Raw genomic sequence first — 25,000 nt, forward strand, 5'->3', positions numbered from 1 at the left:
ACTTTCAGTAAAACTCGGAGAAGTTTTTTTTTTGCTTTTGCAGGGGGAAAACCCCTGCACCTCCTCCCCCAAACTTAAATATATGTACTCAGAGGTCACACTATAGTGTAGAAAAAGTAATTCTCCCCTGTTGGTGAAAGTAGTTTCGATGAAACATTTTCACTGAAACAGCAGTCAATAAAATAGGTTTTCTTCTGACAGGCTACCTTAAAAAAAAAACTGTGCGGCAGCACCACTCAAAAAGGTAAGATGAAGTCTGAGAAAGCTTAAAACAAAGCAAGCTTTTTTTCACATTAGGGAAGCCAGAATTTACTTCTTGTAAAGGCGTGACTGAAATCAGTATTGACAGATAGCAAGAAGGTGTTTTTTTTCTTTTAAATTGCATGGTTTGGTGACACCATTAGTAGAGACCATGAAGTCACTTTGAAGATAGACTGCATCTTAATGTTGAAAGAAGCCATCAAGATTTATTTATTTGTATTTGTTTTTCGGGATAGTCCGATTTGGCATAGCTCCTTTTCAGCCAAGACTGTAAGAGAAAAGCTCCAAGGGTTTACAAAAACAATTTACAAACGCAGAGATATAAATAAAAGCATAAATAAGGAAGTATGCAGGATGCAGGGATAGGTTACAGTCAACACAGGAGATTAGTTCATACAGTTCAAGTAGTTTTAAGACTGGATTCCATCTTTACAGGAGCAAAAATAAAATGAAGGACATTATTTACATATTTAAGCACTTATGGGAAGAGAAAGGAAAAAGAATTGATAAAACTGGCAGTGTTGCAGGAGGTATGAAGGAAGTAGTAGAGGTGTACAAGAGAAGGGGGGCCAAGAATATAATATAGTAAGTGAGAAAAAAAGCAGGTCACATTTATCAAAGTTTGCTGCAACAGCAGGACCAAGAATATAAACAACTACTGAAACAATGAGTTAAATTGTTGCACAACCTGCAGACGTGGTAAGTGTAAAGAGAGTCATCACATGGCAAGTTGCTGGATTTAATTATCTGCAGTAGATGTTTACTAGAGGAATGAAGAGTTCTTTTTAGATTACATTGTAGGAGGATGTGAGACAGATTTGGACATTTTCCTGCATTACAGATCAGAAGTAGCTGTGAGAGTGCAAGATGGTGTTCGAGTTTGAGTCGCTGAAGTTTCTTTACAGCTAGGAAGTGACATGATTTGTATAGGAGATTTGCTGCAAATTTAGCTGTTTTGTTGTAGCATTGTTTGACATGGGTGAATTAGGAGGTGGGGCTATGAAACTGGGGGCGTCATACAGGAGTGTAGGAAGACTGTATGTAGTGGGAATGTCGGTCCTAAGGTTTTAATCTATAGGAGGGTCCCAGATATTTTAACAGGCTTTCTTTAGTGCTTGTTTTTATGTGGTTATCAAATTTCATTTCTATTGTGACACCTAGAAATTTTGTGTGTGTGTGTTCCTAGCTGAATTGAAGTATTGTCACAGGGAGTAAGGGAGAAACATTTTTTGACTGTCATACTGTTTTGGAGTGAAGAAGATCAGTCTAGTTTTTTTTTGAGGGGGTTTAGGAGGAGATGGGAGTTAAGTAACTAGAGTTGTGTTGCTGAAGTTTGCTGAGGCTTTTTGCCAAGCATATTAACATACAGGTATTGGTGTGCTGGACGATAGTGGCAGGTTTACTGCACTTAAGGAGGTAATTTATGAAGATATTAAAGAGAAGTGTTCCTAGAATGGAGCCTTGGAGTGCAATCATGGAAACTGGGAGAAAGGAGGAACACTTTGAGACATGGGATGGCTTGTTGTCTATTTAAGAGGTAGCTATTAAACCAAGAGACTGACTGTGTGTCTAGACCAAGGAAGGAAAGTTTATTTATCAACTTGGGATGGGAAACAGTACTGAAAGCCTTAGAGAGATCTCACAAGATACAAGATGGCAGATACCAGATTGCTAGTATTTATGTTTAGATTAATGAAGTTGGTGAAACTCAACAATGTTGGAGAAGAAGTACTGTAATGTGGTCAAATTATTGGCAATGATGTACTTTAGCTACTGTTGTTGGATGCATTTTCCAGTATTTTAGATAGTGGTGAAAGGATGGCTATGGAGAGATAGTTTGAGAGTTCAGTTGAGCTACCACCTTTGTAAAGTTGAGAAAGTAGGATTGTTTCCAAGGGATACAGAAATAACATTCTTATTTGCAAAAATGGGAAAAGGGGGTTGTGGATGGATTAAGATGGATTTGGGAAATGTAATAGCATCAGACATTTTTAGGTATTCAGCTGGGAGCATGGGGTAAGAATGGAGGGTTTTAGCTTATGGAACACTTTCTTGCTACAGGCAGTAATGACAGCTTGTTTGGATGCTGGTCAAGAAGAGAGGGGAGAAGTGTGTTGAGGTAGAGAACTTACAAAGAGAGGCTACAGTGAGAGTTAAACTGGTTAGCAACAGAGTCAGATTGGGAGTTCAGTGAGGGTGTGAGGTTGGGTAGCATGTCCTGGTTGATCTATGTGACTGACACAGGACCAGAAAAGTTTAGGGTTGGAATGATAGAGTTTTTGGAGGTTAGTGCAGAAAGCTTTGTCGGACATGACTCATTCTTTGGCTTGATTTCAATGCCATTTGTATTTTTGTAGGTTGGTTGCAGATTTAGTTAACCAAGCAGTGGAGTTATATTTGACTCTTTTGGTCCTAATGGGGGTAGGTTTATCTAATATACTTAAAAATGTGTCAATGAATGGGGTTACGCATTGCCAAGCTGTAAGAATTTGTGTCCAGTTGATGGCCTTGAGATGTGATATGAATGTATCTCTGTCAAATGTAGTTAAGTTACGTGCATAACTGTAGCTGTGAGTTTTTTGTGAAGGGCTATAATGTTTGGTGATGTATGTGGGGAAGTGATCACTTGATGTGTCAGGATTGGAGCCGTAGAAGGTGTTACTTTTTGGACAGTATCCAGTCAAGTGTGGATTGCTTATCATTATTTTTAATATATCTGGTTGGGCCGGTTATGAGTTGGATAAAGCCGTAGTTGTTAACACTACTACTGGAAGTGTTGCCTTGAATGGTAGACCAATCAGTGCTAAAGTCCCTGAAAATTGTGGGAAGTTAGTTGTAGCCCATGACAGTAGGTGTTGTGCTGAATTGCTAGTGTTACTAGAGGGTGGGTAGGTAGGTGCCTATTATTGTTAATGATTTTGTGTTTGTCAAGTTTTAGTGAGGATATTAGTATTTCAGCATTGCTGATTTTTTTTTTTTTTGGGGGGGGGGTCTACTGAATAGAGAATTTTTTCAGATGATGGCCAACACCACCTCTCTTTTTATTTTTTCCTATCTAATCTGACCATACTGAAACCTTGGGGAAGTATTTATTACCCCAAATTTCTTGTTTTAACCAAGTTTCAATAATTATGTCTGGAGAGAGGTTAGGTATACAGGCATGTAGTTTGGGCCATTTATTGCATATACTTCTGAGATCTGCTAACCAAGAGAATATCTGATTGCTTAGAGGAGGATTTTAAGGGGGGCAAGCAGATGGAAGCTTTTGTTTGTCACCTGAGTTAGACTGGTGGCGAGGACCTGGGTTAGGGTGAATATCTTCACATAGTGTTATCTGAAGATAAAGCTGGTCACTGTGGAACCAGTAGTATTTTGTATTAGCTTGGTGGACTAATTTAGTACTTAGTTAATTTGTTTAAACGAGTGGATACAGTTTTGGGTAAAGAGATATGGGGTTATTAGTATGTTGTTAGAGGTTTTATTGGCTGCATGCATGAAGTTGAGGAGAATGCATGAGGTTGAGGAGAAAGCCACGCCAGCCTCAGAAAAGACTAACAAAATCTGATAAAAGTTTAGGAGCTAAAGATGACATTTTTCTCCCTAACAGCTTCATCAAGCATCACAGATTAATGTTATGTACTCAAAAATCTTTTTATTCCACTTCTCTTCCATAAACCATAGATGTTCTCTGAAAAGATAAAAAATTAACAGCCTCATGTATTTTGCAAACTACTTAAAGTGCAAAAGTCATCAGCTTTATTGAGCATGCCTACACTGAACAAGCATCATGACTAGAGGAAGTGTAGTACTTTCATACATTATATTTGCTTTGTCAAATGTAAACACCTAACCAGGTGAGGGAAAAGTGCAATAAAAGATGAAGCCAAGCCATTACAGATTAAAATTATTTAAGTACAACTGCAGGGTAAATGCCACTTAGTAGGTATAAAAACAAATTAAGAAAAAGAATGGGATATTCAAAAGAGTGCATTGCAGTACCTCAGCAGGATGCAAGACTAGACCTGAAAGAGCAAGACATTGTGGCCAAGAAACAACAATGGGAAGATGGGTAAACCCAAAGACTGTTACACTGATCAAAGAAGATAACTCTTACTATTTGGAAGTGTCAGGATTCAGAGATATTAACCCCATCTCATCCTGCTCCTCATTTCAGAAACAAGTGTTAAGTAGTAAGGAGTGGGAGGCAGAGTTGAAGGCTGGTATCTTGATCCCACCCATGGTCAGGAAAGAGCACAAAGATGACACTGAATTACTGCAGCATCACTACATTATTTCGACAAATGCTGAGGTAATTCATTTTTTGCTTATGCATCTTATGTCTCTTAGGCTTCCTCACACAGACAGACTACCACCACCATACCCAAAATCAAGCATACCCCTACTGAGAGTCACCTGTACTAAAATGCTGCATCCTTTAAGTATCAAAAGCACATCCCAGAAATATGTTAAGTCACAGAGCACCCGCCAGGTTGGCAATGAACAGAGTGACAGCTTCCTCTCTGATGTTAGGATTATGAATGTCACTAGCGCCCTTAGTTCCCCAACGATGTGTCAGGTAAGACTGACTTTGTGGAGCTAACCCACCCTTTCCTCTGCCATGAAATCACTCTGGATCAAGTCCTTCTGGTACTTTCCAAAATTAAAAATACCAGTTCAATATCCTTGGATGACTGCTGAAAACTGCCACGTCCTAACACAACCTTCCATCAAGTCTTATACCAGAATCTCTCCTCAGGTTACACCTTTAAGGTATGGAGAACAGCTGCTGTAGTGACCTTTCAAAAAGCTACTCCCTCTACTGATCCTGGGAACTACAGGACTATTAGTCTCAGTATTATTTGCAAGGCTATGGGACATGCACCTGAACTACACTTCGGGATACACACCAGTTCAGCTTTGTAAAAGGCAGGTAATGCTGCTCATCCTTCAAAACTAGTCCCCAGGGTGGGATTACTAACAAACGCTCCCAAATCAACAGCCAGTAACCTATCCAGTGAACTGCATATGAGTTATTAGTCACAAACCATACCGTTACAGTTGGGGGGGTACTTGCTCTAGGCCTAAAAATGTCACCAGCAGTGCTCCACATGGCTCTGCCCTGGGCCGCTTCCTCTCTGGCGTATACTCCTCTGACATAAAAGTGGGTATAAAGAGACTACGGCCAACCATCTTTGCTAATGATTGCAAATCAGGGGCAATTATCAAATCCCATTCCGATCACTCAAATTCTCTAGCAAGGGCTGGGCCAAACAAATGCTTAGTATGTTTGATCACAAGGGTGTCCACAAATCTAGTATCACAACTACATGCCTACAAAAAACATTCTGCTTAAATCAGTTGTACATGGATAAATTCCCCACTGACCACATCATCTTTTTTCAATGCTAAAAATATTTATGCATAATTTAATTTATCCTTTGGACTTTCAGGAGATACTACAAAGAAATTACTGCCCACTTTACTCCTCCCCTACATAACCAACATTGAATATAATGCTCCCTTCATGTACCACATTAAATACCTAAACCAACTTGACAGACCTTAACATTTCCTCAACAGAAAGATAACAGGTGTTAGTGCCTACAGCTAATCTCAAAGACTAAAAGCCTTATCCCGCCATACAGTCTTGAGTCCTGAGGGGTGAACACTGTTCAGCCTCCTGTGATGTAAAAGTTGCCCTCTCCCACTCTTTGAACTGCTTCAGCTAAACAAGAAAAATGTAGTAAAGCAAACACTTGCTCTAGAAACAGACACCTGTACCATAATTTTAATAATGCCAGCTGGAGTGACCGGTACATAACCGAATAGTCCCCTTTTCTGGAAAGGCTCCCTTACACATCAAGCAGTACACCTCCCAGGCAGCCAATAAAACCACTCTAGATGGCTAGATGGTTAATCACAAAGTTTTACCCGAAACGTGAATGTCAATGGGGACACCATCTCAACCATTACTGAGAGATTTGGCCAAGCTTTCTGATCATCTTCTTGGTCATACACAGTAGGCATCTATAAACAAGAGACAACAGTAACTGCAGCCTGCAATCCCTGACCCCGGTTGATGAAACTTTCAGATTTGTTCAGAAAGTTTTAAGTATCTCAACCTGAGTAAGAACCACCACATCCACATCTATAAGGGCAGTCACAGGTATTTTTACATTTTCCCCAGAGTAGCCACAGAAGAAACTGACATGACTGGCATTTATAACACCAACAAAAAAAAAGAAAGAAGCATTCTCGAAAGTCTATAGGAACATAAAAGATGATAAAACAAATAGTTAAAATAAGCACCTTCAGTTCACAAAACTCTGGAGAACTAAGAAATGCAAAACATCATAATGTGATTATAAAATTAAAGCATGTAGAATTCCAGCTTGCTTAGTAGTATAGTAGTTGACTTTTTCTTGTAAGATCAAATTGGGGTCACTTTCCTGTGGAGGAGGAGAGAAAGGGAAGGAAGTCCATTCACGGATGTCACTTAGCAAAGACCACATTCCAATTTTATGATTATAGTGCATGCACATGCAACTGGGAAAACTGGTATCCAGTGAAAATCTACATGGAAAAGTCCAGGCGTGATTCAGGACCACATTGCACCTGCACTGCTTCCAGCTCTGTGCAGGGGTCTGCCTCGAGGTAGGACCAGCTAGTACTGGGAGCACCCCCCTCATGCCATGCACTGCTTGGATAATACAAATAAAACACTCTTGATACCAGCATCAGCTATGGAGGACAGCAAGCAACATGTAGCTCATAGCCAAGGTGGGCACTAGTCTTCAGGAATCTTATGTCAAAGGGTGGGTGGGGTTCAAAAAACTTTATGCTCATTTAATACAAAAATAAGTGGCACATTACAAAATAAGAGACAATCTAATATTTGAGTTAAGGCTGAGGTAAAGTTTATTACAGAGTTAAGGTTTCCTGTTTTGCGCTAGTCAGTTCTGGAAGGATACAGGGCTAGACAAGTTTAAGGAAATCAAACACATTAAATGTAGTTTATGCTACTCAGCCTTGGACACTATTATGTATTCTACACAGAGAGTGTAACCACTTATAATCTTCATAATTGCAACATAATAAAACTGTACAGAACTGCACTAATCAACACCGCAATCAAAGAAAGCGGATATTATACTGGATTACAGCCCCCCCCCCCCCCAAGGTACTATCTGTGTCACCATAAATTACAACAAAATTTGTCCTCAATTAACAGACTAATGTCTTCTGTGAGCACAAACCACCGTTTTGAATTCTACATCATCACTGCATTCTAGCATTACATCACCTACAGAAAATTAGCAATTTTCTGGTCACATAAGCCAGGCTCCATGGGAGATTAAACCAAAGGATAAATTTACTAACAGAACTGAAGGCACCAGAAAGACAATTTGCCAAAACTGTGCCGACTACTGTTTACACTACTTCCAGAAGATGTGGTAATGTCTTTGAACATTTTGTATAACTGCTTAAAGATGATTAGGAATAGGCTTGACTTTTCTGAAAGTCCCCTCACGAATTACTATAAAGCATAAAGGTAGTTTTATATAAAAGGTATCTTTCATAATACTACACAAGTTACAAAAACAGTTTGTGAACAAGGCATCAAAATTCATTCCCGGTTAAGCACCATGCACAGCAAAACTTACCTGTTCAATAAGATAAAAAGCAAATTCTAAACGCTGCCGCTGAAGCATGGGGATCAGGTGCCGAAAGAGAACTGGCAAATGCTCATGACGATTTCTGAACGGAATTAAAATGGCCACCTGATGAAGATAAAACACTCATTCATGCCACAATTAAACAGACAAAATGTACTACATGTTTTGTGTAAGCATGACAGCTGAACAAAAGACCATCACAAATGAACAACACATTCTGAACATCTGCTGGTATTACCATTCAGTAGTTACACACAGTCATATTTCACAATAAGTACAACTTTAGCTGCATCAGTATTACCTATTCCAGTCAACACCATGCAACTATGTGCAGCCGCAGTGGCAAGGACAGAGAGAGAGAAATGCAATTTTAACTCCCTTAGCAGGTTCCTCTGATGTGCAACAAGGTTCCAAGTCATTTATCATGTTAAGACCACATAATACTACAATATCAGTTTATTATGAAATGCACAGTTTACAGAGCTCCATATGAATCAGATTAGAGTCACTATTCCTGTAAAAATGGACATGTGCATCTACACCATCATGTCACATTTCAAAGGATGCTCAGTCTTGTACTGTGTGACTTGACTTAGAAAGGGAAAAATGGTGGACTGAGGATTAGATACTGGAGGACTTTATGACTGCTATAAATAAGGAAGTGCACAGTAGGAGTTTAAGATGTCACTGAAAAGGTGCAGAATAAAGGGAAGCATTTAAGACGGAGGAACATAAGGCTAAGCAAGCACACATCACAGGTATGATGACTGCACATTTTATTACATTGAGGGGGCAATGTACTAAAGATTTGCAGGAGTACCAACATCACTTACAACGGCTAATGCCCGCAAAGTTTTCCACCTAACCTGCTATGCAGTGCAGCACAGAAGTCACCAAACTTCACTGAAGACTGCTAAACAAAATGTGTGAAATGATTAAACAAAAGGGAGAATTTTCAAGTTCTGCTCTCTATGTGTCCGCAAAATTGATGAATGCTGAACCTCAAACCACAAAAGGCATCTGATGTACTATTTTACTACACTTCTATTAAATTACCCAGTGGAGCAGTCAAGTTACATTCAAACTAGATAGCCTATATTTGGGAATTACAAAGCAAGACTGGGTGAAATTTCTAAAGGGTGGCACAGTGTTGTAGCAGTCAGGGATTAGCATTACTGTTTCGCAGTGTTTAGTTCTCCAGTTCAATTCCCGGCTAGCATGCTTTCTGTGCAAACTGTGGATGTCCTTGTCTCTAAGTTTTTTTCTAGTTATATAACAAGTATCGCCACCCAAAAGTAGCGATGAAACACCAGGAAACTGGATACTATGCCACGACAAGACTCTTTATTTCACAATACAATAGGTTAACTTCTTCAAGTCATTTATACTTTGTTTAATACTTAACACTGTATAAAAAAAATAAATAAAAAACATAAGTTCCTGATATACATCAGTATAACTAGTCCTGGCTCATATCGGTTAGAGCCCCAGGATTTTATTCATTTCATTTGTTTTTTTCTAGTTATTCCAATTTTCTCTTATTGTTCGTCGTACTGGTAATGTTCCTAACTGTAAGCTGGTGTGCAGGTCATGTGTGAGTGAGTATATGCAATCTGCAAAAGAGTAGCATCCTGGCCAGGATTAGTTTCTCTGCCTAATATCCACGGAGAGCTGGAGTGGACTGAAGCTGCTCAGCAATCCTGAATTGACTAAAGCAGAGATTTAATTTCAAAAAATAAAAAAATGCATAAACAAGTGAATGAAAAATATTGGAAAGCAATTTCTTCTATGACCCAATCTACATTTAATTTGCCACAAGGACTTTTTGGTAGCTCTGGTAAAAGTTATGTTCCCTGAATACTTGAGTGGATGTGGGCATGCTATACACAGACAGTGCACCAGACAGCTTTTAGACAAATACTGATATCAGTAAACACACTGTCCACCACTATGATCTGCACAACAATATGCACAGACACTTATGATAGCTATGCAAGTCTTCAAAGCAATCACTAACAAGCACAAGATGATCAGTAAATATTAAGACAAAAACAGTGGAAAAATGATGAGCAGCTATGACAAAGAAATAAATGACAACATAGGTCTAGGTTAAAAATCATTTAACATGCTACAGCAGAGTCAGGTAAATACCTGTTTTAAATGTGGCATCCCCACCTAGAGGTTTCTGTAGCATCCCCAATGGGGTCTGTACATTTGTATTTATAACCCATCTCCAGCCGTTATTCTGAATTTGATGTGGTTCAACAGCATATGGATGCTTGGTTGCAGTGATGACTGCAGCAGCTGCTGACAGTCATTTGAACAGAAGTACATCACCGTGACCATGAAGGTGAATATCAGACATTTTTATTACACATCCATTTTGCTCACCATCTACACATAAACATTCCGTAAAGATATCTCATAAGAAAACATGCAAGAAAGCTGATGACTCTGCCACACCGTGTGGAGTCTTCCCACATTTATGACAGCAATAAGTATTCCTCTCTTTTTTCAGTTAATGTGACTCCTTCTTTTGCTCTCTTTGCCCTTTGGAAAGAAATTTAAGATAAATCGGTCCTCATGAAATGCCACAACTCAAGTCACATAAAAAATGTGTTTTCTACAGGGGCGTAGCCTTTTCTCACTGTATTAAGGGGCTCACAGACAAAAACTGAGATTAGTCACAGAGCCCACCATGGGAATAAATCGATGACTTGATCTCACAGTTAACTCATAGAATATTATGATGGACTGTAGAGAATAACTAGGCCACATAAATGAATTGAAATTATTATCAGAAACAATTTGTCCATAGTTATGACTTCAAAGGATGGAAGGGATAATTCTTCCATTATTTTTGATCCAAGAGGAAGAACTTTCTTTCAAGTGGAACATCCCTCTCGGGGGGGGGGGACGGGACAGGAGTGCTTCCTTGAGGCTCTTCCACCTTCTGCCAATAACCTGACTGGCCCAACTGTTTGCTCCCATCCTTCCTGGAAAGAGTCCACATTACTACATAGGTGAGTCACCCCTTTCTTCAGCAAATATCATTCAACAATCTCATCTTTATCTATCATCAAAATTATTATGATTCTAGGTAGTAACATGCCATGGTTGCTAGTAAGGTCTTCACAAGTACCATGCATCCATGCACACCTTTACTGCCTCGGGCTGACCTTTGGTGTTCTGGCACAGCCTTACTGTCTCATGCTGAGCCTGTGTATTCCATGTACACCCCCAGTGCCTGTGCTGACCATGTATGTTCCACACACATACCCTCAATGCCTGATGATGACTGTGTCTGTTCCATGCGCCCTCTCACTGCTTCATACTGACCATGTGTTTTCCATGTATACTTTCACTGCCTGAAGCCGACCCTGTGTTTTCTATGCACATCCTCACTACCTTGCACTGACCCTGTGTGTTCCACACACCTTGTTTTGTGCTAGCCCTTTGTGTGCCCACAATGGCCCAAACGGGGCACCTAATACATCAATCTCTACCAGAAGACACATTTCTAGATGGGAACTCCTTGCATTCTTATCTTCAGGTGGCTGAAACGGAGTGTGGCACACATTCCCATCTCTCTCAACTGTCTCCTGCCAGCCGCTCCCCCCAATCTACTTCACATCAGGCTGCTGATGCAGCAGTTAGGACTCCATCCTATTTTCCTGCGATTCCAGCTTGATGGAATGCTTTGCCAAAGGAGAACCACTCCTGTTCAAATGAAGATCAGCAGTTGCTGTAGTCATCACCATGATGGAACCAGAGACTACACCAAAATCATATGGTAAGAAAGAAGGAAAGACACACTGTTCTGGCTGAAGGCGCTTCCAGTTAACTAGGTATGTGTTCCTAGTTCATGCCCCTGTTGCTTCTAAAACACAAGCGACACCTACACAAAGTTCCTAATTTTTACTACTACTGTGGACTAATGATCTGGCTGTCAGATGTAACCATATTAAGTTATTTAATCCAGCCACATCTGTTCCCACTCTCAAAAATCAAATAATAAAAAAAATCGTTCTTGCTGCTCTAAATGTTTTTCTTCTGGTGCCACTGTCCAGAGCTTAAGTGTCCACTGATAATTCATTGTCCTGTTCCTCTACAGAAAGTCAATCAATCCACTTGCATTCCATAAGGTCAACTCAGCTCTTATCCAAAAGACAACAGTTTGCTTTAACAGATGCTCCCTTGGTATTCCTTACGCATGTCTGTCACAGCCAAACATTTTAATTGACTTTTAATTTAACTGGGATATAATGCCAATCCATTTGGACTATAACATACTACTTCAACTAATCATCCAGTGTCAAACAATGTATGCATTATAAAAACATAGTAAAACATTTTAAAAATCTTTGTTCAAGAAAAAAATTCATCTTCAAATTTTGAACAATTGGTTCATCCAGCTTAGCACACAGAGCAAGTGAAGTTACCTTTCAACAACTAAATTTCATCAGGTGTCAGATCTGATTCACTAAATCCTCGCTCTCCTGCCCCTTTACCTCCCATAATATTATAAAAGTGGTACATTACAACAATGCGACATCAGCCACCATAAATAGTAACTTACCACTCAACCTTTTATGATCCATGTTTTTCACATAAAATCTGGCCTGATTACACATTTTAACACCAAGCTCCAATAACTATTTCAAAATGTTGGTTCTGACACATTAACTGTGCATCCCACGTAACTATCGTATTAATTTGTCCCATACAAGGGAAAGGCCTAGAAAAACTGCACCAAAACTCATACCCACTCTAAGTAAACATACTTCATAAAACGCCAAACCTTTATTTAACCTTAAGTCTCGGTTTAAAGTTAAAACAATTTTAAACATTTTACCAATCATTCTACTAGGTCAGGGAGAAATCAACATTTTCATTTATTTCATTCACTTTTATAACCTTTAACACACAGCCCCCCCTTCTTAGTAAACAGTCACAGGCCAAACAACAATTAGTCCCAAATATACAAGATCTAGCCACATACAGTCTTACTTCATTCCACTGGGTTCCCTCCACTACTGGTCAGCTTCTCTCACTGTCATTCTAACTGTGAATATAGAAAAGGTATCTTGCTCAACTCTCTCTTCAAGGCTCTCAAGTCTCTCCATTTCACTTCCTGAGTAGAGGCGGTTAACCAGGACAACTCAGTCTATTCACAGAGACTCTGAGTTTGGTTCTCCTCTCCCCTCTGGGTCATATCATATTCTTCTATGACCCTCAGGGATTTTGTGACATATCAGATGTTTTACAAGAATCTGGAAATTAAACTTGAAATATAGTCAGAAAAAGTATATAAAACTTCAACCATCATCATTTACATTCCCCTCAGTGAAGCCAAAAACTGTGCCCATTTTCTCTAAGTCAGTGTAGTATAATTAAGTTAAAAAATAAACAAATGTTTATTCCCTTTTGTGGAGACCTCTTGTGGATACTTTCCCTGGTCACCAAAGCAAAGTCAACACCTGATCATTCAGCTTGCAAGTCTCAAACTACACCAACATCTGCCAGGAACATCTAGCCGGGAGAATCTACAAGACAGAAGTCAAATTAAAAACAGAAACAGACTGCATATGCCAGTCCAAATAACCAACTTCTGTTGCACATTAAGACACACAGTCCATATCCTCCCTCTTCACAGATATTCCAAGAACTCAAAATATTCTTCCTCTGGAATGCATCTTCACAATCCACTTATTTTGCCTTAAAGGAAAACTCCACCTTAGAAAGCACAAAACATGTTCATTGCATCTTTGTTTGCCCAAGATACTTTAATGCCTCAAAAAATCACTCTAATCACTCTAAGTGCCTCTTTTACAATTCTAATGCATTTCCCACAAGATGGCAGTTGATGAGGCTTGCTTTGGCAACATGATCTTGTTTTCTTGCTTTCATTCCTTCTTCTCAGAGAACATTTGAAGTACACTATCTGTAGTACTATTGTCATATACTAATCATGCTAGACATGTGGAAGTGGTGGTGTTTTCTTATGCCACTGAGATAGAATGGCAAAAGTGTGAAGCACTGTCAAACACACCTTGTGTAATAGAGCGCTACTTCTACATTTCTTTGAGTGCACCTCATTTATGTGTCTCTCAGAGCTTGTTCTAGGACATAAATAGCGGTTAACTACTTCCAGCAAAAGAAAGTAGGTAAATAGCAGGGTTTTGTAAAGGGATTCTTTTGTAGTTCTACAGAAATTGACAGAACTTCCCCTACACTCTCATCCTGAGTTGTGAAAACTCTCACTGCAAGAAATGAGCCTTTCTGTATCATTGACAGGTGACAAACTAATACTGGAAAGGACTTCAAAGTCAGTCTGTCTTGCTACTTCCCAAAGCCTGTTTTTTTCTCTCTCATGAATGGTACATAATTAAAATGTGCTTTACTAGCTCCCTAATTATTTCTGTCATGTTCACCTCCTCCTTTTTTTCTATTTTCTATTTATTTACACTTTGTTAACCAGGAAACTGAACTGGTCCCAGGCTGTACTGGCAAAGACAACAGCAAGTAATGCATGCACTTAGAAATACAAACAAAAAACAATACTGCATAAGGACATTTGACAAAGACTGCATGTACAACACATAGCCAAGGTGCGACACTGAATAAGTTAAACATTAAGCATTTACTAGAATGTATACATTAATAATGTTTAACTCCAACATCTTATCTTTATTATGAATAACGAATTATATGCACCCATACTGCACAACTCACAGAGCTGTAAGATGTTACTGTTCTCTACACTACTAGGAATCACAGAGTGAATGTTTCATGGCTTCACAAAAGAAAAGGGTGAGAGACAATTATATTTGCATCACGTTTCTTGTCCTAAGATAGTATGAAAACATTCTAAACCTAATAATTTTGGAATAGAACAACCACTACAGTGTAGCCTAATAACTACAATGGTGAAAAAGATTTGGGACATGTGGAAAGCAGGAAAAATGAGGTTGATTAGGACAATGACAGTTATATAATACACACATGCATGCAAACACTGTGTGTGTGTGTGTGTGTGTGTGTGTGTGTGTGTGTGTGTGTGTGTGTGTGTGTGTGTTTTTGTGCCACTGCATATGTGTATGTACACACTCAAAACATGCACATCCATGTCAGTGCATGTGTGACTATTTACAAAAATATCCTCTACATATCTGCATCCCACACATAGTATTATACATGCTACACACATACATTTTATACATACTTGAAGCACACACATACGCAGCTGCACAAAATTTTCATTATTGCTTTTATTTATTTAAAGGATATGAACTACACATACAGGCATATAATCTGTTTCTCGGTTGTATATTATACACAAACACATTTTTGTACATACATGTAAGAGGTGTGCTACACGCATGTACTTTAACATGCACACACACATTCACACATATATGCATACACACAGACGTGCATTTAAACACAGTTAAATACTTCTGATTTCCTTCTTTTAATATTTTTAATGCAATGGCACACAGCAAACATGTTAAAGTATATTCAGCTGTATATTATGATTGCCACCAATGTTGCATTCCCTTTGTGGACTGGAAAATGCTGATGCACTCTACAGCTGTAAGGACCAACTCAAAGTTAGTGGGAGTCTCTTACCATGGATCTATATACAAGATATGCATCGTCTGGAAGGATGTCACAAAAAAGCATAAAAGACCTTTCTATAAACAGTATCAGTACATCTAGTCGATAGGGTTGCCATCTCTCTTTCTGCAGTTCTGACCTCTGTGTGTGTGTGGGGGGGGGGGGGGGCAGCTTGAAAACGGTAAACGTGTTGAAACGTTACAAAACAAAATACTTTCTGACTTTCTCTAAATGTCTCATAAATCTTTAAGGATACATTTATGTTATCTTAACATATGAACTATTATGAATAGCCAACATTTAAAGCTTAGAATTTCAATGCTGTGATGCTGCTCATGTAAATATGTCAGAAGAGGCAACAAAATGCCTTTAAACGACAGATGGACCTAATTGCTTTGTTTTACTATGAAAGAGGAATGTTAAGTTCTCCTCCTCTCTGCAATAAAATAGAGGAAAGCAGTTCCACAGTTTTATGTCTTTTTTATAGCAGCTGCCATGCTCCTGACTTCAGAAGGCTCAATTGCCCATCTAAGATTGACAGGAGCACCTAACACAGTAAAAAGAAGTTATGTACTTACCATAACGTTCCATGTTTGTTGTCCATCCCACCATTCATTCTTACTGGTTGGGTTTGGAGCCGATCCTCGGCTCTGACTCGGCCACATACTACAGCTCAAAGTCTTTTACTTGGCTCGTGGCTTAACAACTATCCTATCATGCATTGTGTGATTCCCCAGATCTTGTTTGCTGCTACTCATAGTCATATGTGAACACTAGTTCTACAATAAAAGATACCAAAGGAAGAAAGCCAGAGGAGCTCCTGTTCAAGGAAGAAATCCTCCAGGTTCTCTAGGAGTCTTAGGCAGGGGGAAGGTGGGAGGGATCCTAAGAATGAATGGCGAGATGAACAACAAACATGGAACGAGGCCTGTCCATGGAGGCCAATTTCACTTTGTAGCGAGTGATAAATGTGTGAGGTGTTGCCCATGCAGCAGCACAAATATTATCCACCGATTGCTTACCAGGCTAAACTAAGGATGTTGCCATAGCCCTAGTAGAGTGACCCCTGACTTTGAAAGGTAGTTGTCTGTTATTAGAATTATAAATAAAGGTAATACAATTTGAGAGCTAGTTTGAAAGTGAGACTTTAGAAACTGGCATACCTTTTTTTCTTCTGAAAATGAAACAATTGATCAGACTTCCTGAAATCTGGTTCTATGTAAATAGAAGCAAAGTTATCTATGCACATCTAACTGATGTAACTTGTATTCTGTCTTGTTGCCATGATTAGGGAAAACACTGGCAGCTCATAAATTGGTTTAAGTTATGTTGTGAACACACCTTAGGTAAAAATGATGGGTTTGTCCGGAGAGATACCCTATCCTTATGGAAGATTAAATAAGGAGGTTTGACTGATAAAGCTTGCAATTCCGATACTCTTCTTGCAGAGGTAATAGCAACCAAGAAAATTGTTTTCCAAGACAGAAATCTGAGGTTACAAGATGATGAGGGTTCAAAAGGGGGCAAGGGCAGATATGTTAGAACAAAATTCAAGTCCCATGGCAAGAGTGGTTCTTTAAGGGGGGGGGTCTCAATAAACAGGTACCTTTTAGAAAGGCTTTACATAATTTGTGTGACATCAAGTTAGAAGTTCCATCTCCTATATGAAAATTAGAAATTGCAGCTAATTGCACCTTGACAGTAGCTGCCTCTGAACCTTGTTGAAAAAGCTCTGATAAGAACAAGAATACAAGAGATCAGAGCAGAAAGGGGATTGATACTTTTTGAGCCCAGAGTGAGGACCTTTTCCATTTGCTAGACTATAGCGTCCTAGTTGTAGCTTTGTGCGAGGATACCAGGATGTGTTTAAGTACTGGTGTAAAATTGTGAAGCCTGACTAAGTTGGGAACTGGAGCAGCAATGCTGTCAAATTGAGGGTTTGGAGGGAGAGGTGGAGGGTTCCCAACATGTGAGTGAGAAGGTCTGGAGCTAGGTCCAGCGTCCACGGTTCCTCCTGAAGATGTGGCCAGAGGAAGGGAAACAAAATCTGACGAGGCCAGTATGGAGCAGTGAGAATCATCCTGCTTCCCAACGAGTAGGCTTTCTGAATGACTTGTGGTGTCAAGGGGAATGGAGGAAATGCATACAGTAGTCCCAAGGGCCAATCATGAACAAGAGCTTCCCTGGGTGACTCCCCTAGAGGGAGGAATTTTGGCAAAATAGCTGCTGCATTTGGCATTCATGAAAGTGGCAAATAGGTTGCAGCAAGGCTGAACCCATTTCCGGACGATCCTTTCCAGTATCTCTTTCTTCAAAGACCACTCGTGAGGCATCAGAATTGTTTTTTTGTGATATCTCGCCAGGCTTCTGGGTACAAAGATAATCGCCCCCCCCGACTGCCTCCATAGTAGGACAGGCGGGCCTCTTTTCAGGAGCGATGAAAGAGTCAGACGCGAAAGGAATCATGGTCACCCTGACTTTGCAGACCCCCTCTGCCTCTTGAATGGCGTCTACCATAACTACCTCCCCCTCTGCCCCTGGGGAAGGATTCACCATGTGCAACCTGAAAAACTCCCTTTGATTTCTTGAACCACAATTTTCCACCTTTCTGATCCTTAGAATATGGTCTGGAAGGGACGGAAAAATGCACCCCAACAGCAGAGAGAGGTCACCTTTCCTGCTCGTATCTGGTGAGTGTGTCCTTGACTTTGGGTCCAAAGTGTGAGGAAGAATCAGATGGGGCATTGACAAAGGTAGACTTAAAAGGTTCTGCAAAATTACACAAGTGTACCCAGGAGTGCTTCCTTAGGGAGAATCCTGAACCCGCTGCCCTGCTCGCTCCATCTGGTGCACAGGAAATCAGTCTCATGGAGGAGTTAACTATGGAATTTAAGCTGACAGGTCACTTAAGTCCGAAACCCCTGCAGCTAGTGAACCTTGTAGAGCATCTCTTAACTCATTCAGGAGATCTCTTTGTAGCCTAGTGAAATGCGCAAGGTAGTTCAGCAATCGAATTGTAAAAGTCACGGATGAGAAAATATGCTTCCCATATCTGTCCATCGTTCGAAACTCCTTGTTCGGTGGATGGACAGATGAGGATGTTTCAGAGAGTTCCTTCGTGGTGGCTGCTGCCACCACCATAGCATCTACAGGGATGCCTTTCGTAAGAAAATCTTTTTCCGCTGGAGCAGTTATGAATTTATTTGGTCCCCTAGGGACCGGTTCCATAGTGTCTGGTGACTCCCACACCTTTCGACTAACCAACTCCATCGGTTCATCAAAAGGCAGAGACACCCAGGAGGCTGAAAGTTGAGATCCGAAGGCCTTCAGTTATACTGACTCCTCATCAGAAGGGTTAATGGGCTTCCAGCCACCTCTCTGTTTCAGGATTTCCAAGATATCTGCAAAGGAGACATCTTCAGAGGATGACCGTGGGGACCCTTCTGACTCCTCGAGGTCAGTATCTGAGGTGACGGACTCATTAGATGAGTCCAGATGCTTCCTCTTGTATGCTTTCTTCTGAGGAACCTCCTCAGAAGGGTATTCTGGGGAGGTCGCAGGAGAGTGGGACACGCCCAATGGGGCTACCTGAGGCCCTGAATCTCGGCTGTCCTGGGGATGGTCTGGTGTCGAGACAGACGCCGGTGCATTAGGGGGAAAACTACCAGTACCCTTGTGTAAAGCTGTAGGAGGGGACAGCACGCTCCTCATCAGCTCGAAAGCAAGTCCCCCTGGCTCCGAGGATGCCTCCCGTTCCAAAGAAATAGAAGGAATCCCCGGCTCCAACGAGACCTGCTCAGAGCCCAACGTAGGAGCCGAGATCACTGTGCTGAAGCCCAGAGAGGTAAGTTCGCTGCCAAGGAGACTCCGGTCCAAGCCACCCCCCCCCCAGAACCAACCAGAGAGCTTCAGTTCCTAGACACCTCGGAAGGTACCCAGAGTGTCTGAGCAGATAACAGTTCCGAAATCTCCTGGACGGGTCTCGGGACTGAAGGTTCTACATCAAAAGGTACTCGGCACTCTGGCTCCGAAGATCCAGCTTGGCTCAGAGGAGGAATAGTCGTGGATGAAAGAGTCTTAGTTGACACCGGCACCAATTGGGTCGGAGCTGAAAACAATGCCGGTGACTTCAGAAGTTTGGTCACCACCCTATCCACATCATCATCCGATACGTTCCTAGAGGACCTAAAGGAAAGGGTTGGTGAGCAAGCTCTCTCCAATATGGGAGATCTTAAGGTAGGGGAGACCAGTACTAACTCAGTGGACCGGCTCTGAAAGCTAGTCTCTTTTGGCTCCGAAAGCTGTGGAGCCAAAGGACTTGACTTGTTAATTCAATGATCTCTCTCGGTTCTGAGTCCTGTGGAGCCCAAGAAATTGGTTTGTCTGAAATTTTCAATACTTTCTGAGGTGGTTCTGAATGAGCAGATGAGGAGGACGAGGAAGATGGTCTCTGCAGATTTGTCACCCCTAGAAGAGGGAGACTTAGGTTTTGAGTAGGTACTCTGGCTTTCTAAAGATTCAGCAAATAGAGTTTTTAGGAGTCCTCTGACTATCAGCTTGTTTTTCCTTTACTGCAAGACATGGGAACTGAAAGAAGGACAAAAAGTACATGACTACCACAAGTGAATGGCCCCCAAACAATGCCCATCAGTTAGGGACATTTTTTGTGAGCATTTCTGACCATTTTTAAAGCCCGATGGCTTAGGTTCCTTCTCCCTACTTTCCTTAGACATCATGAGAGGAAGCACAACTACCAATACTATAAATATAAAGCACTAGCTACAGAAATACAAAAGTAGAAACTAACACACGCAATATATATAAATCATAATAGCACACTACAATACTAATACACACAGCACCTCTATTAGAAGAATATATAACAAGAAAAATACAGCTCTGCCCTCTAAATTAAACGGGAGCTAGGCCCTCTAACTTAAACAGACCTAGCAGCTATAGACAGGAACAAAAGCTCGGTTAAACCCTGTAACTTAAGCGGGTACCTGGCTCTCTAACTCAAACGAGCCAAGAATCACATACAAGGAAAATACACACTAGACAATGTTCTACACTAAAGAATTTGACAGGATAGAAGGAAATAGGCCTTGTGACTGCGACGACGGCCAAAAAAGCAACAAACACAGTAGAGCGAGATTAAAACAGCACATGCAGAACTACAGTAGAGAGAAAAACTACATATCTAAAGAATATATGACAACTTGTAGACAAAAACAATTAGCGAAATGCAAAAAAAAAGTTTTTCAAAAAACTTAGCCACGGCCAAGGAGAAGAGCACCTGAACTCGTTCAGTGGCAATGAGATCTAGGGAATCACACAATGCATAATGGGATAGTTGTTCAGCCACGAGCCAAGTAAAAGACTTTGAGCTATAGTATGTGGCCGAGTCAGAGCAGAGGATCGGCTCCGAACCAAACCAGTAAGAATGAAGGCGAGATAGGACAACATAACATCGACAGATTTATCTGCGTCTATGTTATGTCATGGAGGTGGAGACAGATTCCTCTGCAAAGTATGCAAGAAGTTGAGCTTTAAAAGAGACTGGTGTAATGGTTAAGATGCTTACCTTAGCAACACAAGGTGCAGGGTTTATCACATGGGGTAACTGGCTAGGGCAGTTAGCCTAGTACTAACCTATGAACCTATGAAAAAAGTAGGTGGGCTTTCCCTTCCTTTGATTCCAGGGCAAAACAATGAGAGTTTTCAAAAGTACAAGCAGGTTTCTGGTACCTACATAATTCTGGAACCATATTGTAGGTAGAAAAACAACCTAAGGATCGAGTTAAATAGTAGGACAGGGCTGAGTTTTCCTTTAAGCAACCCCAGTTCCTTGACCAAAAATCATCTCTTTCAAATCACCACTTTCTTGCTTCAATTTCTTAATTGCTGTGATTTGTGAATTCATGGCCTCCGTTATCTTTACATCTGACAAGAAGCAATAAAGTACCCAGATTCATAATTAGTCAGTCTCTACTGTCACCTAATCCCATTCAACATTATCAGGCTCAGCATTAACAGTTTGCTCCATCAAACATTTTGCTGTTACCCAAGACTTAACAGCTCTTCAGTGATATGGTTGGGAAAAGTATCAAGCTTTAGGTCACCTCAGCCCTTCTTCCTGCTTTTTCTTAATTCTTTACCAATTCTCATCATGAAGACGGTTACTCCAATAAGTCACCTTGGCACTTTTATTAAAATGACCACTTTGTACACAAACATAAAAACGATTGTTTACTTGGGAGCAACCTTTCCCCATTCTTGAATTCTTTTTTCAGTGAAGTTAGGGAAAGTATCACAAACTAAAGCTTGGGCACTCTTCATTCCATATGAAGCCTTGTTCCCCTGGAAAACTGAGACGGCACAGAAGGGGAGAAAGAAGGACTTAAAGGATCATACAGGTCTTTCACAATAGTCAGTAACAGTTTCCTTTGGAGATCTATGACCACATTCTGAGAAACTAATCCATATTGAACATATCTTTAGAAAGGTATCCAAAATAGCCAGTCTAAAGTCACCTTCAAAAGAAGATCCTGGGCCATGGCATTTGAAGGGGGCAAATTCCTGAGCATGCTGCCACAGCCTCAGCATCAGCAAAAGTTATGTGAAAGACTACTGCAGAACCAGTGCTAAACATCTTTTCCAAGACTTCATCAATCCTAGACTGTAGCAATACTTTTCCAAGGCTTTATCGACTAGGAATGAGTGGAAAAGATACTGATGAGGTGTGATTAAGGGACCTTGGTCTCAAAGGAGTACTACAGAAAACTTTCTTGCCCACATTTCCAAAGCCTTGGACAACTTATCAGATGGTTAATGTGTAAAAGTCTTGCAGTCTAAGTCCCTTGTAATAATGTGAAAATTTCACAAATGGTGTTCATCATGGGATGCTAATCTTTTCTGCCAGAGTTACAGATAGCACTCACTTTTTTTGGGAGCACTAAGAGAGATGAATTTGGATGCTTACAAGCTGCAAAAATAGCATCCTGTAGGAAAACTTACAAGGGAATGACGCCCCAAGTACGCTCATCTTTCTACAAAAGATCATCAAGAAACAATTCCATGGTGTACTTCATTAGCCTAAGATTATCCACAAAGCAGGGTTTGTAAGTAGAGGAGCTGAAGGGAACAGATACCTTATCTTTGTTTTAGACACAGGGACTTTCGTGATCTGGAAAATCACCTTCTCAAGACACTACGGAAGATTTCCCCCATGGCTTTGACTCCAGTAAGGAGTGATCTGAACTCTCAAAGTACACAAGCCTACAAAGACAATGACAAGCAAACATCTGTTGTCAGGCTATAAGGCTCGAATGCACTGGCCAATATACACCTGAGGAAGCACATTGTCAGAGGTATGCACAGAACCTGGTGCCGACACAAATATTTGCTCTCTGTGTGCTTTTGTACCACAAAGAACACAGAGGATGAATAGTGAGCAGTCATCCATCTGAACTACTCCATAGGCAAAACCAACAGTGGTGGATCCCATGGAGTCTGCTCACACAGCCTTAAGCTTCATTTGACTTGAGGGAGTAAAGATAATTAGACTCCCTGATCTTGCTTTTAACCATTACACCTTAAATGGGGGAACTTGAGGGATTTCACCACATGAAATAGGTCAGTCATGATCTACATACTTGGAGATGGAATAATCAGGGCTCCTAGTGACCGCAAGGAGTAGGCCATCTCATATGCTCCCTTCACTGTCTGCTACTGAAGGATGCAACATTAACCACTCAAAAGTCAAGGGGAACACTTGCAATGATGACACAGTGGCTTTATCAGACATAGAAGGGGGCTTTAAGTAATGCCTGGCCAGTGAGAGATCATGTGCAGGACCCTCGTATCAATCTTAGATTTAGCACCACACAAACTCAACACCTTTCTCTCATGCAGTTTTAAGCCTTGCACTTCTTCTTATGGCTTCTGCTGATGGCTAAGCTGAAGCAGTGACTATATCAAATTGTGATGCTTTCACATGCAGCACAGGTAGTACTGCTACAAGTCCTGGCAAGTTATCTGATGAGCAGCAGAACACTTTGAAGGTTTTAACATTTTCTGCACAGTACACAGAACTCTCCCATGACTAACAGTAGGACCACAATCCAAACCGTTGCTCAGCATGCATCATCACTCTTGGCACTACCTAGAACATGTCAGCTAAAGTTTGAATTGTGTGAAACTAGGGATAACAAAACAGGAAATCACAACAATTATCTACTTTCAAAGGATATGACTGTCAGAGCAGGCCCAATCTGAACCCGGGAAACCAGAAGCCTTATCAGTAGAAATGCCCAGAAATGTTATATGTAGCACAACCAAATATTAGAGCATGCTGCATACGCAAACTGTGACATCTTTAAAGCTTTATATCCTGCACCATTTGGCAACACATTAATATCACGAGAACAGAGTATGCTAGGTTGTACATCTTGCCTTTCCTCCTCTATTCCCCTTTCCCCCAAAATACATCTCACTGACAAAAAAGAGAAAGAAACAACTTTCTTCAGTCCACCATCAATTTGATGTCTGATCTCGTAATGTAAATAGAGTAAAAATCAACACACTCCTAATGATTAAGACTGCTGTTCCAACTAAATATAATATATAAAAATAAAAAACTAAGTAAAACATATAAAAGTTTACTTATCTAGTTTTGCAAATATACTAGATTAACAAAATAAAATAAAAAATTTCTGCAAGAATCCAAATAACAGTAACATTAAAGTGTGACAAATGAAACAGAAAATTGTGCAACTCACCTTCCATCGAGGAATGCAGTCCTTGGGCCTCCAGTGCCCTCCCTGTTTAATATCAGAATTTTGAGTAAATAATGCTTCTATCTCTTCCATGTGGATCTCACTCATGTTAACATTAACTGGCCCCTCTGAAATAAGGAAAAACAGACTTTTACATCTGGCAGGATTAATGAATGAAGAAGAATACAGATGAGCAGTCTATGCATATACAGCACAATGTAACCGCATCATACACCCTTACTAGTCATCACAGATGTTTCTGAGTAATGGACGATAAAGTTACTCTTCCAGACAGAGAAACTTCTAAATTACTGATGGAATAGATCATCATAAGAGAAGAGCTTGGTTCTTTAAATTAATATATACATTATACAAATACACACCCATATATATATATATATATATATATATATATATATATATATATATATATGTATATATATATATATATATATATATATATATATATATATATATATATATATATATATATATACATATACATGGGTCCCATTCAAAATCCTGAAAGCTCAAAATCCTGAATCTCAAAATCCCGAACACAAAATCCTGAAAGCTCAAAATCCTGAAACTCAAAATCCTGAAAACACAAATAATGCTAATATGCCAATACAAAGACACTAATATCTATACTGACCTTAACCTAAC

At 40.2% G+C, this 25,000-nt stretch overlaps 1 protein-coding gene across 1 annotated transcript in view; it reads right to left on the reverse strand.

Annotated features, from left to right (window-relative positions):
• Positions 1-25,000, reverse strand: part of B4GALT5 (beta-1,4-galactosyltransferase 5) — a 202,923-nt gene that overhangs the window by 131,972 nt on the left and 45,951 nt on the right. The window contains exons 4-5 of the mRNA XM_044088972.1: positions 24,338-24,462; positions 7,926-8,042 (exon numbers count right to left, since the gene is read on the reverse strand). Coding sequence (XP_043944907.1) covers positions 7,926-8,042; positions 24,338-24,462 — 242 coding nt within the window. The remainder of the gene's footprint in view (positions 1-7,925; positions 8,043-24,337; positions 24,463-25,000) is intronic.

Source organism: Protopterus annectens, chromosome 12.part0 (assembly GCF_019279795.1).
Source record: "Protopterus annectens isolate FY-2018-M chromosome 12.part0, PAN1.0, whole genome shotgun sequence".
Classification (NCBI taxonomy): Eukaryota; Metazoa; Chordata; order Ceratodontiformes; family Protopteridae; genus Protopterus; species Protopterus annectens.